This window comes from Sodiomyces alcalophilus (genome assembly GCF_042370955.1).
Source record: "Sodiomyces alcalophilus JCM 7366 unplaced genomic scaffold ACRALscaffold_3, whole genome shotgun sequence".
NCBI classification, from domain to species: Eukaryota; Fungi; Ascomycota; class Sordariomycetes; order Glomerellales; family Plectosphaerellaceae; genus Sodiomyces; species Sodiomyces alcalophilus.
The window spans coordinates 2,020,456-2,033,821 of NW_027263534.1; the positions used below are offsets into that span (position 1 = coordinate 2,020,456).

Consider the following 13,366-nt stretch of genomic DNA (forward strand, 5'->3'; position numbering starts at 1 on the left):
GTAGCAACCCAGAGACCATCTCTTGCGCTGTTAACAGCAAGACGCCAACAATTCTAATTCAATCACAGGAAGCCATCATCCTCGAAACTGCAAAATATTGGCATCGTATCTTATCGTATATTCGTGCTCATGCTAGAGGCGAGGTCCTGCCCCCCAGTCGTGGAAATTCGCTCATACAACGTAGACACATCAAAGTATGTACAAACGGCCCTCATTCCCAACCCCCCAAAAAAGAAAAACAAGGCAATGAAGCCATTCATAGAACTCGTCAGTCCCACCAGAGCCCCGTTGCATAAAAACAACCAAACGACTTTTTCCGTGAAACCCCCCTCACCAGTGCAGCACCGGCCAGATTTGGTCTGGACCGTATGCACCCCATGCAAGACGACGTCAGCGGCCCGCTGAAATGAAAATAAGGCACATGCTAAAATATGACGCGAGACCAGGCGTTCGGTGTCCATGTTAGTAACATCAGAGAGGAAAAGAAATGAAATATGAAATGAAAAAGTGAAACATTCGACAAGAGGATAATGGGACGGGAACTAAAGAGATGAAGAAATATCGGGACACTTGGTCCTCGTTCTTTTTCCCCTTCCCCTAAACCCGGGAGCCGAAAACAGGCCATTGGAAGAGCAGCATCGGTAGAATCCGATCTCCCCAGATCGATTCGAAACAGAAACAAACACCCCACCCCCTTCTTCTATCCCCACTCGATGGCCCGCGCAAGAAGAAAACGGTAGAAAGAAGAAAAAAGGGCCGGACTTTGGTCCAACCCGCAGGAACCAATCACATCCAGTCCCGCCCACAGGACAGCACTGGCCATGCACGATGATGTGATGGTGCTTGTCGCTGCCCCGTACGCACAAGTGTGTATCGTAGTGCATCGAAGAACAAGAGTGTTTTTGAAAGTGGTAATGGTTTGTCTTCATCGGCATCACACGAATGTTCAATGAGCAACATAAGTGGAAGAAGAGAGGGTGCGCGTAGAAGGAAGAGAAATCGCATGGATTTTGCTATCGAGTTGGGCTGTGGGAGGGAGGGTGCTTTGCGACTGGCGGTTCGGACGAAACGGCCACGGTAAATCGGACTGTTCTTGAGGCGCCCAATAGGGTGTCCCGGAGCGGCACGTAAGAAGCCGCCCATGTACCTAGTCCGACTCCAGATACCGCCGTAAAGAAAATATTCGTAAAGTGAAGAGGGAATTTCATTCCTCGATCCATTCGTTCGCGGGCGCATGATCTGTCGCCCCTGCGTCGAGGTGTCGCCCATTGTCCGTGAACAAGGCCGATCTGAACAAAAAGGGGTTTCTTCCAGTCGCCGAGATACCCAGCGCCTGACACAGGTGAAGAGGCGTTGCTTCCGTCCTTCCATCCAGTCCTTGTTTGCGCGTTTTCCACACCGAAGCGCGATGGTGGTATTTGGTGAAACGGGATAAGCTTTCTCTCGGGTATGCGGAGCTTTGGCGCAGTGCGAAGGGCAATCTGACCCTTGGCATCTGCTTCCGTACGACTTTTTGTGGCCAGCAGATGAATGCTTCATGCGTAAGCGGTAGGCTGACCACATCCACGTGCAATGGTCGCTGGTAGCCATATGCACCAGCAACAGGCAGTTCGAAGACGGCGCGAGTTTTTGCCTTTGTCTCTTTCTTTTCGTTCTGCCCCGTCTCGCAGTATCGTGTGGAGAAGTGTCGTCTCGGTGGGTACTTTTCAACGGTTGATGTAGTTTGCGGATAATACTGGCCGTGGCAGCAAGTCTTGCACACGTGACTCATGGTCCGGTCCAGCGTTCCGTTCTCGCGACCGCCGTTCATTTGAAGCCGGTCTTCTTTGCACAACGATCGCAGTAATACAAGTTGGTCGAGATGCGCACCATGCCGTAGATGCTGGGGTCGTCGGTGGACGTCACTTCAATGGAGGCGGCGCAGCGCATGCAGCGGATGGTCTCGACCGAGACGATAACGGGAGTAGAGTCCATGGTTGCCGAGACGTCAGAATCAGAACCGGATGATGATGAACAGCTCCCGACGTGGACGGCCGCGGGACGTGACGTAGACATGGCGAAGCCAGTCGTGTGGATGCGACGGTTACGGTAGGCGTATGAGTATCAGAGAGCGTTGGTTGAGGCGTAGGCGTGAGCGTGGGTGTGGTCGTGGTCTGTGTGGGATGATGAGAATTGTTTCTTTGGATGAAGGGTCAGGCCATGTGTCCGGTATCGAAATAATGTAGTTGACAAAAGGTTGAAGGAAGGCTCCGTGAGAAGTGGGAAGGGGGACTTTAAGAGTGATCGACCCGAGGGGTCAGATGCTTTATTATGCCGGATATATGTATGACAGCAAAGGGTGGAACGGGCAGGGCAAGGCAGGGCAAGGTAGGGCCAAGACAATGTGCAGGGGTACAGAGACAAAAGGGTGGAGAGGGTCAACGGATGTGTACAAGTACTTGGTACTTCCGAGGAAATACCCACGTTTTTTTTTTTTTTCCAGCAGTGACAAGGGTACCGGGGTTGCGTTGGGCAAGGCCGGGCGGAAGGTACTTTTCGGCGTTAGGCACAGGCAGCAAGATAAAGGTAGAGGATAGAGCTATGTGTTTGTTTGTCGGAGAATAAAGAAATCAAGGGACAAGAGGAAAAGAAAAGAGAAACAGGTCTCAGTGGAAGTACATAAATGAGCTCTTCTGACGACAGCAATGCCAAGATGGGAAGTGGGATGCGGGCCCTATGACGAGAGTGAGGGGAGCGACGAGAGCGACGGCTGCATTGTAGACACATACGTTATAGAGCGTCGGGGGTGAGAGGGCCAGGGGGCGCGTGCAGCAAACACCACATATGCAACTCGCCGTACAACGAACAACGTGCAGTACACGTACAACGTACGTTTGAAGTATGAGCGTGCGACACAACGCAGGGCGCGCCGGAAAGAGAAAGAGACTAACGAGCCTCTGGTGTGGAGGTGCTGTACTAAAATTAAGGCGAAGTTGAGACTTGACACCGTTGGGTTCTGAATGCGGTTGTCTCCCCGAGTCGTGGCCTGGCTGATGGTACGAATACAACGTACAACGTATCAGCTGATTGATATTCAAGGAGACCGTGTTGGGCAAACGCGGTCGTATGAGAGAAGGCTGGATAATGAATGATTATAGGTGGTCTTTGCCGATTTTGGGTGCCGGGCAAAGAAAGCCTTCTAGAATCTCTGAGCGGCTTTTCGCACTTGGTCGTGGGGGTCGCTTCCGACGTTGAGTCCTCGCCCCTCTAAGATAACTGATAATAGTACGACGGAAGGCAACGCTGGGTTGATATATCTGAAACGACAGAGACGACACGACACGCACGCTTGGCCACGAATTATTACGAGTCGACACCACACCATAAGATAGTCCGGCTCACATGTCTAATCTCTCGACATAAGATTGACTGGAGATCAACGATGACTGGTGCTAGTGCGCCATGTGTCTGCTGGAGCTGCTAGAGGGCTGAAAGCGACACAGCTGAGTACCTACCAAACGGAGACGGCACCATGGGCTTGGGCTGTCTTGGATTTCTTCTCAATATGTACAACGTACACCGTGAGACCCACTTACAACTCCGATTTAATCCCGGCCGAATCTGAATACAACGTACGAAGTACAACTTGCAACGTCCGCTGTATTGTGTCCCTTCTCACAACGAACACTGAGAGGACAGATTCTAGACATGCTGAGCCACCTCTAGATTACTAGGTACTCTTAATCCCCAGGATGGCTGCCTAGGGACTGTACTTAGTACGCCCGACTAACAGACTGTTTTCAACGGCCAACTTCACCAAGTACCTACACGTGTACAAGGCAATCAGGGGACTGTCCTATGTAATTAAACGGAGGACCTTGGCCACTTGGCTGATTGACCGTTGACCGTCAAGCTCCCAGTTGCGTCTCTTACTGGCTGGGACGGTCCTTGGCCCCCGCCCGACTACCGTTTCACAAAGGACCAATCGACAAGCAGTCCTCTCATACTTTTCAGTTCCGGACACTCCGTGTGGTCGTGGCATGTGAAACCATCATTTCCCCGGCCGCTGAGCCTCAAGGGCCCAAGACGCCAATGTTTTCGCATGCCATGCCCAGCTGATACGAAATTGGATTCCGACCGCCTGTTGGGCGGAGTCGTCGGGCCATCCGCTCTCGCTACACAAACACGGCCTCGTGTTTTTCTTTTCCCTCCGACTTGCTCGGTGTGTGCACCAGAATCAGTCAGCTCCGCATGTGCGAAACGAAACGTACGTTTTGCTTTGAACGGACACCGCCGCCTTACGAAGTACGTATGTACAACGTACGTTCGTACGGAGAAAAGACTTTACCATGATGGTTAGGATCCATTTGTGCCATTCCCCATCCAAGGACCAAACATTCATGTTATGTCTGCCAATCAAAAAATCAAGGGGAAAACGAAAGGAGAAATACAATAGAGAGAAAACCCCAAAAGTCGGCGGCCAATGGGAAGCGCCATCGGTCGCCTTGGTACTGATGGCTCACCATTTTCTCGATCCTCGAAGTACAGTGTACTTGTAGTCTATCTTATCCGCTTTGGGAAATTGCTGTAGATAAAGCGTGGAGAGGCACCGATCCAGGTCAACTTGTTCTCGATCCCCTCGTCCTCTTCACGGTTTCACCACCCCCTCTCCCCCCTCTATATCCAATCATCGGGCACACGGATGCACGCCATCACAGCATCGACGTTATCATCCTCCTGCCCTCCTGTGTAATCTGCGCCTCGCCAACCACAGCCAAGGTTCGACGCGCAAGACGTGATCAATCTTCTACGTTGATGGACCAGACCCATCTGTTCACCTGCAACTTGACGAAGTAGAATGAACAAGCCTTATCCATATGGTATTTGCTGCAGATACAATCATGGCGGGCCTCGGTCTCCCAAGGGAGCCACTGGCTCATTATGTTTGCTGGCCATTGATATCTACTGGCTCTTGATATTCAAGGAGACCCGGCTGAATGAAAAAAAAGGGGCCTGGACACCGGCAGCCTTACTGTTGATTACTGGCGAATCTGACATACCATGAAACGCCATGTTATACTGCGACCTATCTTTGCTACGGCCATCGTGTCGTTTCGGGGTGATCGATCGCACAAAGTCGTTGTCGGGTATCCGCGTTACTCAGCTCTCCCCCACCAACCGTACGTTGTCCATTGCTGGCTCCATGACTCTTCTGCCTGATTCAACATCACAGTTCGTCCCACAACTGATCGCGATCTCCCACGCCATGCCACGGCTTCCCAAGCCTTGCTGGGTCTCGTTGCCCAGAGACGATCCCAGCACGCACACTGACGTCCGATTGCGATTGAAAGAACTCAGAGACCAATAGTAGTACCGACCCCTCCCATCCCCCCTGTAGGGTACAACGTAAATTACTCCACGTCTGAAGCAGGGTCTCTTCATAGGGAATCCAAAGCCAAACCCTATGCCAATCGAGGGTTGAGGTCTACACGCAGTCGGTCCAGCTCCGATAGACTAAGGGCAGTCCCGCCGCCAGTTCTCAACGGCCGCTTTTTCCCTCCCTCGTCCCATGCCTACCTCTTGATGAAGCCATTTCAAGATCAAAGTCAGCAGACGGCGGTGTTGGAGGCGCCGCTCCTGATCTAATCACCGAACAACTCCGAGCTTTCCTTTGAATTCCGTGGACGGCCTGGGGGTTCTCCACGACTCCGAAGCGGCTCCCACCGTCGGGAACCGCTAAGGACCGTTAGTGCCGGTCCTTGCCTTTTTCAACCCACATCGTCGATTCGATTGGGATGCAGATGTTGTACCTTCCCGGGTCCCGGTGTTTTGTCACCAGGGAACCAATAAGAACATCCCGAGGTCGAGGATCGGGAGCGAGAAAAGATGTGAACCCATTCATGGTTGGCCCGAGTCTGTTCAAGCCGACTACTCCGTCTCCGGGGTAGTACCGCGCTAAGATGGCGATGCGTTGGCCCGGTGGAACTAGGGGCCATCGTCCGGTCGGTCCAGCGGGGTCGGCGGGTGGCGAGCTGTTTTCATTCAGGATGGTCCGCTTTCGTGTTTACTAATAAGCTCGACCTGCTTCGGACCTGGCTCTGTTAACTTGCCCACTGAACTAGCTCGTTGGAACAGTCCAGGCCTTTGCGTCCTCCACAGCTTTGAATTGAGTGAGGGAATGGAAGGCTGCCGTGGCCTTGGCCAAATGGGATTGCCTGGACGACCCGGTCGACGACGAGATTTAGAAACTCGCCCTACGCTCCCTCCATTGCCCCCCCTTTCTCCGCTGGTATGTTGAGCTCAGTCTCCGTCCGACACGAAGGAATCGATCAGGATAAACCACAGATCTGCAAATCCATTCATCATACTGCGAATCACCCCTATCTGTCTGTTATGGTTTATACATATCGTGTCCATGTTCCCGATGAGCCATAGAAGGGGGTGATCATTCGTTCAAGGACGAACCAGAAAGTCCAACGGGCTGTGCACCGGGGTGATGACACAACCAACCCATTCAGCAATTGGAGGCGCCTTGGTCGATCCTCGTGACAGGGCCGGAACTGAAGCCTCAAACGACCTGTGATGCACCCGTCCACCATGACGCGGGGATTTGCCCGTAGTTGGAAATAAAGATGAGCTACTCCAAAACCGAGAACGCCACGCAGCGGACGCCCCAAACACCGAGTTCCTGGCAGAATGTCTCCCTGTAATACGTCCTGCCCTCACAGATATCCCGACTTTTCGTCTTGTACAACCGCATATACCCGTTGCAGTGATGCCAATGATGCATACTATCCAGACGCCCAAAGGTCATCGTTTCCTAAGCCTCTCCCCTGGACGCCTTCAACCCCCTGTCATGCCAACTGTCTTGCTGCTGATGTAGCTCTGATGGAACGAATGGGACATCCCGGCCCCTCTCATGCAGCACCGCTGATGACTCTTATATCGCCGCGACTCGTCGCACATGCGGACTTGCATGTAAACCATCAGCTGAGTATAACACGGTAACACCTGCCGGTAACGCGTCCGACTGTGGCCGTCATTGGTTGCACTCCTCGGCCGTCAACAATGTACAGCACAGAATGGGCGAGGTTGAGCTGGCGCACTTCACGCAGATCAGGAACCTTCCATCTTGACGTCTGATGAGTCTCTGGGCTTGTCAAGGCTTTTGAGCAAGTAGCTTCGCTTGAAATATTCATTGGGGTGGACGATGGTCTCGAGCTGTGCGGAGGTGAAGATACCGTCGTCCTTGGCCCTTTTGAGTTCCTGTTTATGAAGATGTTCGAAGACGCTGGTTCAACAGGTTAGCATAGAAGCATATCGGGGGGTAGATCCCTCATTTAGCAGGTTTCCGTTTGGGCCACGGCCACAGGAAAGAATGACGAGAAGAAAGAACAGCGAAGAGGACGTTGAACCCCACGGGCTCGATGGTGATGGTGGAAAATAAAAGAAAAAGATTGAGGATTCACGTACCGATTGCAAGCCATATGGTATTTCTGGCTTTCCTTGTCCTCCCGTACGCCCTGTAGCACATTCCTATCCGACACACCCAATGCTTGCACCAGGGTGTTTAGGTTATCCAGATCGAAATGGCGGTATGGACAACCATGGGCCTCCCCGGGTCCTGGCGGGTGCTCCGTGAGGATCTTCTGGCAACTGAAGGGGCTATAGCCTCCACCCCGACGGTTGGAGTCGCCTCCAACATCACCATAAGCATGGCGGACATTGTAACGGTATTCCTTGTTGAAGGTGTCGTCCGTGATGTTGCGGAAGCCCTGTCGCCAAAAGATCAAGCATTCTTCCAGGTTGAGGCCGATCCCCTTGAGGAAGAGGGTGTATTGAAGGCGGCCGTAATGCTTCAGGTGAGCGTCGCGGCGGAGCGAGCGGTGAAGGTGGGACATGCAGGCAGGGAAATGCTGCGACAGAGAGTCGACGTTGCGGGCCGAGATGTCTGTGCCGACCGAGGTAGAAGACCCGGAGAGATAGGACGCATCGGGGGTGATGAAGTTCTTGGAGAGGTGGTCGAGGATCGGCGTTAGACGTTCGTCTTCGTCCAAGCGAGGAAGGGCACGCGCGGTGAGCTACACTCAATTCTCCGAGTTAGTCGTGTCGCTGTGCCGACGAGGGGGGTTGCAGAAACTTTTACATCTCGAGCTAGGAGGGAGGGGACGACGAATGGAACGGTTGAACGTACCTCGAGTTGCTTTTCGAGACGAGTACTGAACTCGCCGATGACCATGCTGGCCTGCTCACGGCTGGGCACGAACGCCTTGCCGCCCTTCAGAAACACCCTTCGCTGCTCCACCAGCTCCGGGACACGCTGCCAATCGACCTTGAACCAAGTTTCCTCCTCGGCCGCCGCCGCCGCCTTGCGTGAGGGATTGAGGCTCGCGAAATGGGAGGCAAACTCGCGCTTTTCGTCCTCGGAGACGGTCTCCCACCAGTCCAGATCGAGGTTGGCCACAAAGGCGCTGCGGTCGGCGAGGTCGTCCGAGTTGAAGCGCAGGCGGAAGAGCATGGTCTCGACGCGGGAGAACCGGCGGCGCAGGTCCTCGGTGGCGGCGAAGGCGAGGCGGAGAATAAAGTGGCTATAGTGGTCCTTCTGACGCTGCGCGAAGACTTGCGGGGACTGGGACGTGTTGGACTCGAGAGGGAGATACTTGTCGAGGAGCGGCTTCATGTGAGCGGCTACTTCGGCGGGAGACTTGTTGCGGAAGGAGCAAGCCTCCAGTTCCGCGAGAACTGTGTTGAGCAAAGCAAAGATGTGTCAGTCTCTAGACTAGGTAAAGAAAGGCTTCTTCTGTTTGGGCGCGAAGAGGGAAGAATGTAAAGGCCAGCCATACTTCGTAGCCGGTCAATAGCCCATTGCTCGAACTGCTCGAGGGTGATGTCGGCCGTGGGAGCATCGGTGTAGAAGTTGAGGCGATAAGGGTAAGTCTGCTCTTTGTACGCAACCTCGGCAAACTGTCTCTTGCGATGATCGACCACGTTACGCCTCTTAGGGTCGATTCGGTTGTAGTCTGGTCGCAACATGATGGCTCCCGAGGAAGATGGGAGATGGGAGACAGTCGGGTGATGTGTGGCGGTAGTGTCCCCTTTGGCCGTTTGAAAATGTCAGTCCAGTTGCCGTTCTTCACATCTCAAACGGCCTGAGCGATGGAGGGATCAATTCATTCACCAGCGATTGTTCGACGCGAAGTGAGTGTGGGTAGACGCGACCGGACGCGTTGCGGGGCGGGGATATCTTATCTAATCAGGTACCTGGGTACTAAGACCGGAACGCGACGTTAGTGGTCACGTGACTATCCCGACCCAATGTCCACTTCCTTCGCTCCTTACTGAGTACCTAGCCCCCTACGCACTACATACACGTAGCTGCGCCGAGAAGTTTGGACCACATGCTTGGTTCGTTAATGACCGCAATGACATGCTGCAGGATGCTGTGTCATAACGATTCTTATGCTATTCTGATTATCTACGCCACTTCGGATACCATGAAACCACGGGTACGCCAACGTGATCCTCTTCCGCGGATCGAACGCCGTCATCTGACAGACGAGGTCTTTGAGGACCGGGTCATGCCTCCCCACGTCGCAAACGGTCTCGCGGGCTCTGCTTGTTAATCCATCTGGGATGACGCGGAATATCCTCGGCATAGGGACTCCCACGAATATACTTGAGGAACCCCTGTATCCCGCTGCGTCTCTGGCTGGGACGAGGTTGTGCTCGCCGCACGCGCCGTCCCGTTGGCACCATCGAGCGCCGCGTCCTGTGGTCGTCAGGGCACTTGCCGCAACTAGGTGCCTACTTGGGCCTCGCCCTTGATCGAAGCACCGTATGCCCACCAACCAACCCCAAGAATGTCTCAGCACAGCCTCACGTTGTGTCATACTCGTCGTCTTCTGACATGTGACTGCGGTGCATCAGACCCTGCAGTCGCCCCTCACCCCCTGGCTGCACCATGATATGCTGATATGCGTGGTTTGGCGAATCATAACCGCGATGTACTCGGTGGACACTGAGCGGCGGGCCGTCGGCGACGCTGATGGCGATGACGCGGCAACGGAGGAGGCAGTGGCTAATGACGACCTAAGCCGAGAATGCCCTTCCTTTTCTTCCCGTTTTTGCTGCAGGTGTGTTGGATAAGCGGTGATTATTTTTCTTCCCCATGAAGGGGTAATTATGCGGCGTTTTGATCCCTGCCACGTACATGCATGCACACTGGACGTAGGTACGAAGTATGGCATCGCTGACTTACACTTACCTTCTGGATGAACTGGACGAAAGAAAGGGGGCGCGTGAGTTTCTGCAACTCAACAGTCGGACTCGCCGGCTGGGCAGGCCCCAGTTCTTACGGAGGGTAATCCCAGGATGCACCGTAGAGTCCCATAGGGCCCACCCCTGCTGACATTTTTCAGACACATCAAGGGTTGCTAATAAGATGCACCCCTGCTTCGCCTTTTGTCTGGACTTCGATCCGTATCCGCGGGCTGGCTTGGAACAGCGGACGGCTCTGGCGCTGAACGACTCCGAATAACACCCTCCTTGTCTATTATTGATCAGAAGAGGCACGCCTTGATAATTATACCCCTTTCCTACTATGGTATGTGTGATGCCGAGTCGAGTATGCAGTATCTTCACTTCCTTTTGCTCCAACGTCCATTTTCCACTTCCTAAACCTCCTCCCCCTCTCACCTTGTATATTGCTGGCATCGATGTAATAAACGACAGACATTCAACCAAGAACTGGCCAGATTCGGCGCCTAACATGCCCCCCACCCTCGCTCACTGCATCTGGTGCCGCATGCCATTCCCCCGGGCTGCTGTACCCAGTCGGGCAGGAATGCCGATGTCGAGTCGAATCGGACACCAGCTTTCCTTCCGTCCGTCTCCAACAGCTGGAAAACGGTTGGGCATACTGCATGTGTGCGGCACGAGATGCGCGGCACACGCGCGCTTAGTCTTGAGGGAGGAGAGCTGACAGGCGCGACATGTTGGGGACTGGGAGAATTGGAACAGCGAGCACATATCGTGGGGGCCGTTGGTGCTGACGTTGGAGCTTGGCGGCCCATGTCGCTCTCTCCCTCCCTTTCTCATCGTTTTTTCCCCCTGGTTTCGCCGAAGAGGGCTCGGCGCTGGCCGATGCAGCTTTTTTTTCAACTACCACCGTATCAATATCAGCTTACTGGTCCGCCTTCTCATCATTCCGACTGGCTGCATCATGGTTGGGTGGATTGGATGGTCCAACGGACTTTTGATGGGAGCCATGCTCCTGTTTTTTGCCGCCGCGCTTCGGAGGGTGCTTGCTCTGCCCGCGGCTCTCGATCCTGGGAAGCAGGCCGTCAAAGATGCCCACGTACGGGTCTGGCTGGTTTCCCTTCGTATCCTGACTGGATCCCTTCGCGCTGCCCTTTTTCTGGACATTCCCGTCCATGGCTGTTGGGCTCGACGAGACGCTGAGACGCGCGGCTGTCTGCAATGCCTGTAAGTCTTTCATCCACTGCTGCAGGGTGAGGTCTTATGCCATCGCTTCCTACCCTGGTCCCAATTCCCGGCAGCACTCACTGTGTTTGTCTTGCAATATCCTCAGAAGGGCGTCGTCGTCCTTCTCTCTTACAAAGCCAGAGCTCCCAACCGGGTCGGTCGAAGGGTTCGAGGGATGGGGAGGTGAGTGAAGTGGTTTGTCTGACTGCTGCCACATCTTGCTGGACCACATGAAGACCTGATATATAGTTTTCTCAACAACACCCCTTCTTCTTTAGAAAGGCACTTTGTGCTCGGTCTGCCCCGACGTCAGCGTGGAAAGAAAGCTGAGAGGAGCAGAAAAGGACGGAAAAGAACTTTGGAATGACGGCCCCGCCTCGTTGTCAGCTCGCGGCTCGGGACGAAATAGGGGGTATAGTTCTTGGACTGGACTACGCGGCTGAGGGGATCCCAATATCGACTTCAGGAGGGGCAATGGGCTCCGTACCGGGCCGAACTGATCAGGCTATGTGAAGAGGGCTGACGGTGCAGACAAAGGAAGACCGGGCAGTTAAAGATTACGCAAGTTCCGACCATATCGTGGCGCTCTATGTACCTGTTTATAATGGCCATTCTGGATACCGGCGACGTGCAGCACCTCGATAACTCGCATGAGAAAGCGAGTGACTTTGGGGTGTCTTCCTCTGGGAGGCTTGATGTCCCCTTTGGCCCCTGTAGCTCTCCTGGTGTGGGCAACGGGTAGTGGCTGACCGGAGTATACGGTGAGAAAACGGGGGTATGAGATGAGAACAGGAGGGCGCAGAACAGGGGATGTTTCTGCCCTACACCAATCTCCAGATCAAGATACCCAAGTGAGTAGTAAGTAGGTTGAACCAAAGTCCCATCGTGAAAGATCATGTGTATGCTTAACGGACTAGAGAGCTCTGCTGGTTTATCATCATACGCAAACCGTCGGCAACCATGTGTCGGCTGCCGCTCTTACACAGGCCCTACCTAACCGCCAGACATGGTCCGGAGGGATAAAGCAGGGGAAGTGAGATTTTGATTCGCCTGTTAGCGCATCCGCCGACTCGGACAAGCCGAGGATGAGCAGCTTGCGACTCGGGGATGGCGTTGTCCATTACAGGGGAACAGGGGTCTAGGGTAGCTCACCCTCCCCCTTCTTCACCCCAAGGCTACTGCGGACAACTGCCTGGTAGGTATTGGTGCTTAATCAATGGAGCCACCTATCCTATGTACTCCGTACCTTTACGCTTGAGAGGTATATGCGGTGGTGCATTCGACAACTTCAGAGTTGGCTCCTGTATGTGGTCTTCAGACTTACAAGGTCGCGAGTCTCACTACATCAGGCGGCCCGGTGTTGTATATTATTGTATTTTTGTTTATTTGGGTTCCGGTGTATATGCCGCAGAGCCCTTATAAATGCTTCCCAACAGTAATGCTGTCACATACGACCATACCCACTGGAAAGCTCGGGATCCCGTCCGCTCTCCCATAGATAAGCCAGTGAGGGCCGGATTAGTAGTTGGGTCGGTGACGACCAGCGAATACCCGGTGTTGTATGTGCTTTTCTTTTTTGCCTTTTGTCTTTCTATGCTTCCATCCAATACTTCAATTGATCACCGCGTAGCTCGCTAGCCTGCTAGGCCAGGAGAGGAAAGCGCCTCTACCCGCCCTAAAGCGCCAATGCAAGGCACACCGGAAATTCTGAGAGAGGATGGATGTATAGATGGATGGATGATGGTGGTGTTGTGGGGTGGGAACTGCAACTTCCGCAACCCATGAGCCGCGGCACAGGCGGATGTGTGAACTATTTCGTGTGCCGCCGCGCATATGAAGCTTTCTCTGCACTTCGTACTGCACCCGTCGGTTCTGTTGGTTGTCAGCAAGTATTGCACCAAGT

General features: G+C 53.8%; 6 protein-coding genes across 6 annotated transcripts, besides 1 other annotated feature; 2 read left to right on the top strand and 4 right to left on the bottom strand.

The window, feature by feature from the left end:
* Positions 1 to 1,204: 1,204 nt before the first annotated feature.
* On the bottom strand, positions 1,205 to 1,810 carry ACRALDRAFT_2041507 (uncharacterized protein; the record flags this gene model as incomplete). Its single annotated transcript, XM_071021156.1, has 1 exon — positions 1,205 to 1,810. The coding sequence occupies one exon, from the start codon at positions 1,808 to 1,810 to the stop codon at positions 1,205 to 1,207; it is 606 nt and encodes a 201-aa protein (XP_070875972.1).
* Positions 1,807 to 2,055, bottom strand: ACRALDRAFT_2102739 (uncharacterized protein; the record flags this gene model as incomplete). The annotated part of the gene is made up of 1 exon (XM_071023111.1): positions 1,807 to 2,055. One exon carries the CDS (start codon positions 2,053 to 2,055, stop codon positions 1,807 to 1,809), a length of 249 nt encoding a protein of 82 aa, XP_070875973.1.
* Positions 2,056 to 7,095: 5,040 nt separating this feature from the next.
* Positions 7,096 to 9,012, bottom strand: ACRALDRAFT_2026908 (uncharacterized protein; the record flags this gene model as incomplete). Its single annotated transcript, XM_071020426.1, has 4 exons — positions 7,096 to 7,270; positions 7,453 to 8,060; positions 8,174 to 8,721; positions 8,823 to 9,012. 4 exons carry the CDS (start codon positions 9,010 to 9,012, stop codon positions 7,096 to 7,098), a joined length of 1,521 nt encoding a protein of 506 aa, XP_070875974.1.
* A 382-nt stretch (positions 9,013 to 9,394) lies between these two features.
* Positions 9,395 to 9,972, top strand: ACRALDRAFT_2058627 (uncharacterized protein). The gene is made up of 2 exons (XM_071021850.1): positions 9,395 to 9,814; positions 9,907 to 9,972. The coding sequence occupies exon 1, from the start codon at positions 9,402 to 9,404 to the stop codon at positions 9,600 to 9,602; it is 201 nt and encodes a 66-aa protein (XP_070875975.1). The 5' UTR covers positions 9,395 to 9,401; the 3' UTR covers positions 9,603 to 9,814; positions 9,907 to 9,972.
* Positions 9,973 to 10,239: 267 nt separating this feature from the next.
* ACRALDRAFT_2034225 (uncharacterized protein) lies at positions 10,240 to 10,683 on the bottom strand (the record flags this gene model as incomplete). The annotated part of the gene is made up of 1 exon (XM_071020748.1): positions 10,240 to 10,683. A coding segment is annotated over one exon (444 nt), but the record flags the coding sequence as incomplete, so codon positions are not given.
* A 444-nt stretch (positions 10,684 to 11,127) lies between these two features.
* ACRALDRAFT_1062622 (uncharacterized protein) lies at positions 11,128 to 11,592 on the top strand. Its single transcript, XM_071016638.1, has one exon. The coding sequence runs from the start codon at positions 11,201 to 11,203 to the stop codon at positions 11,465 to 11,467; it is 267 nt and encodes an 88-aa protein (XP_070875977.1). The 5' UTR covers positions 11,128 to 11,200; the 3' UTR covers positions 11,468 to 11,592.
* Positions 11,593 to 12,845: 1,253 nt separating this feature from the next.
* Positions 12,846 to 13,046: a sequence feature (Protein overlapping with rRNA (ACRALDRAFT_2102463, KAL2756956.1) was converted to a misc_feature.).
* Between the last annotated feature and the right edge of the window lie 320 nt (positions 13,047 to 13,366).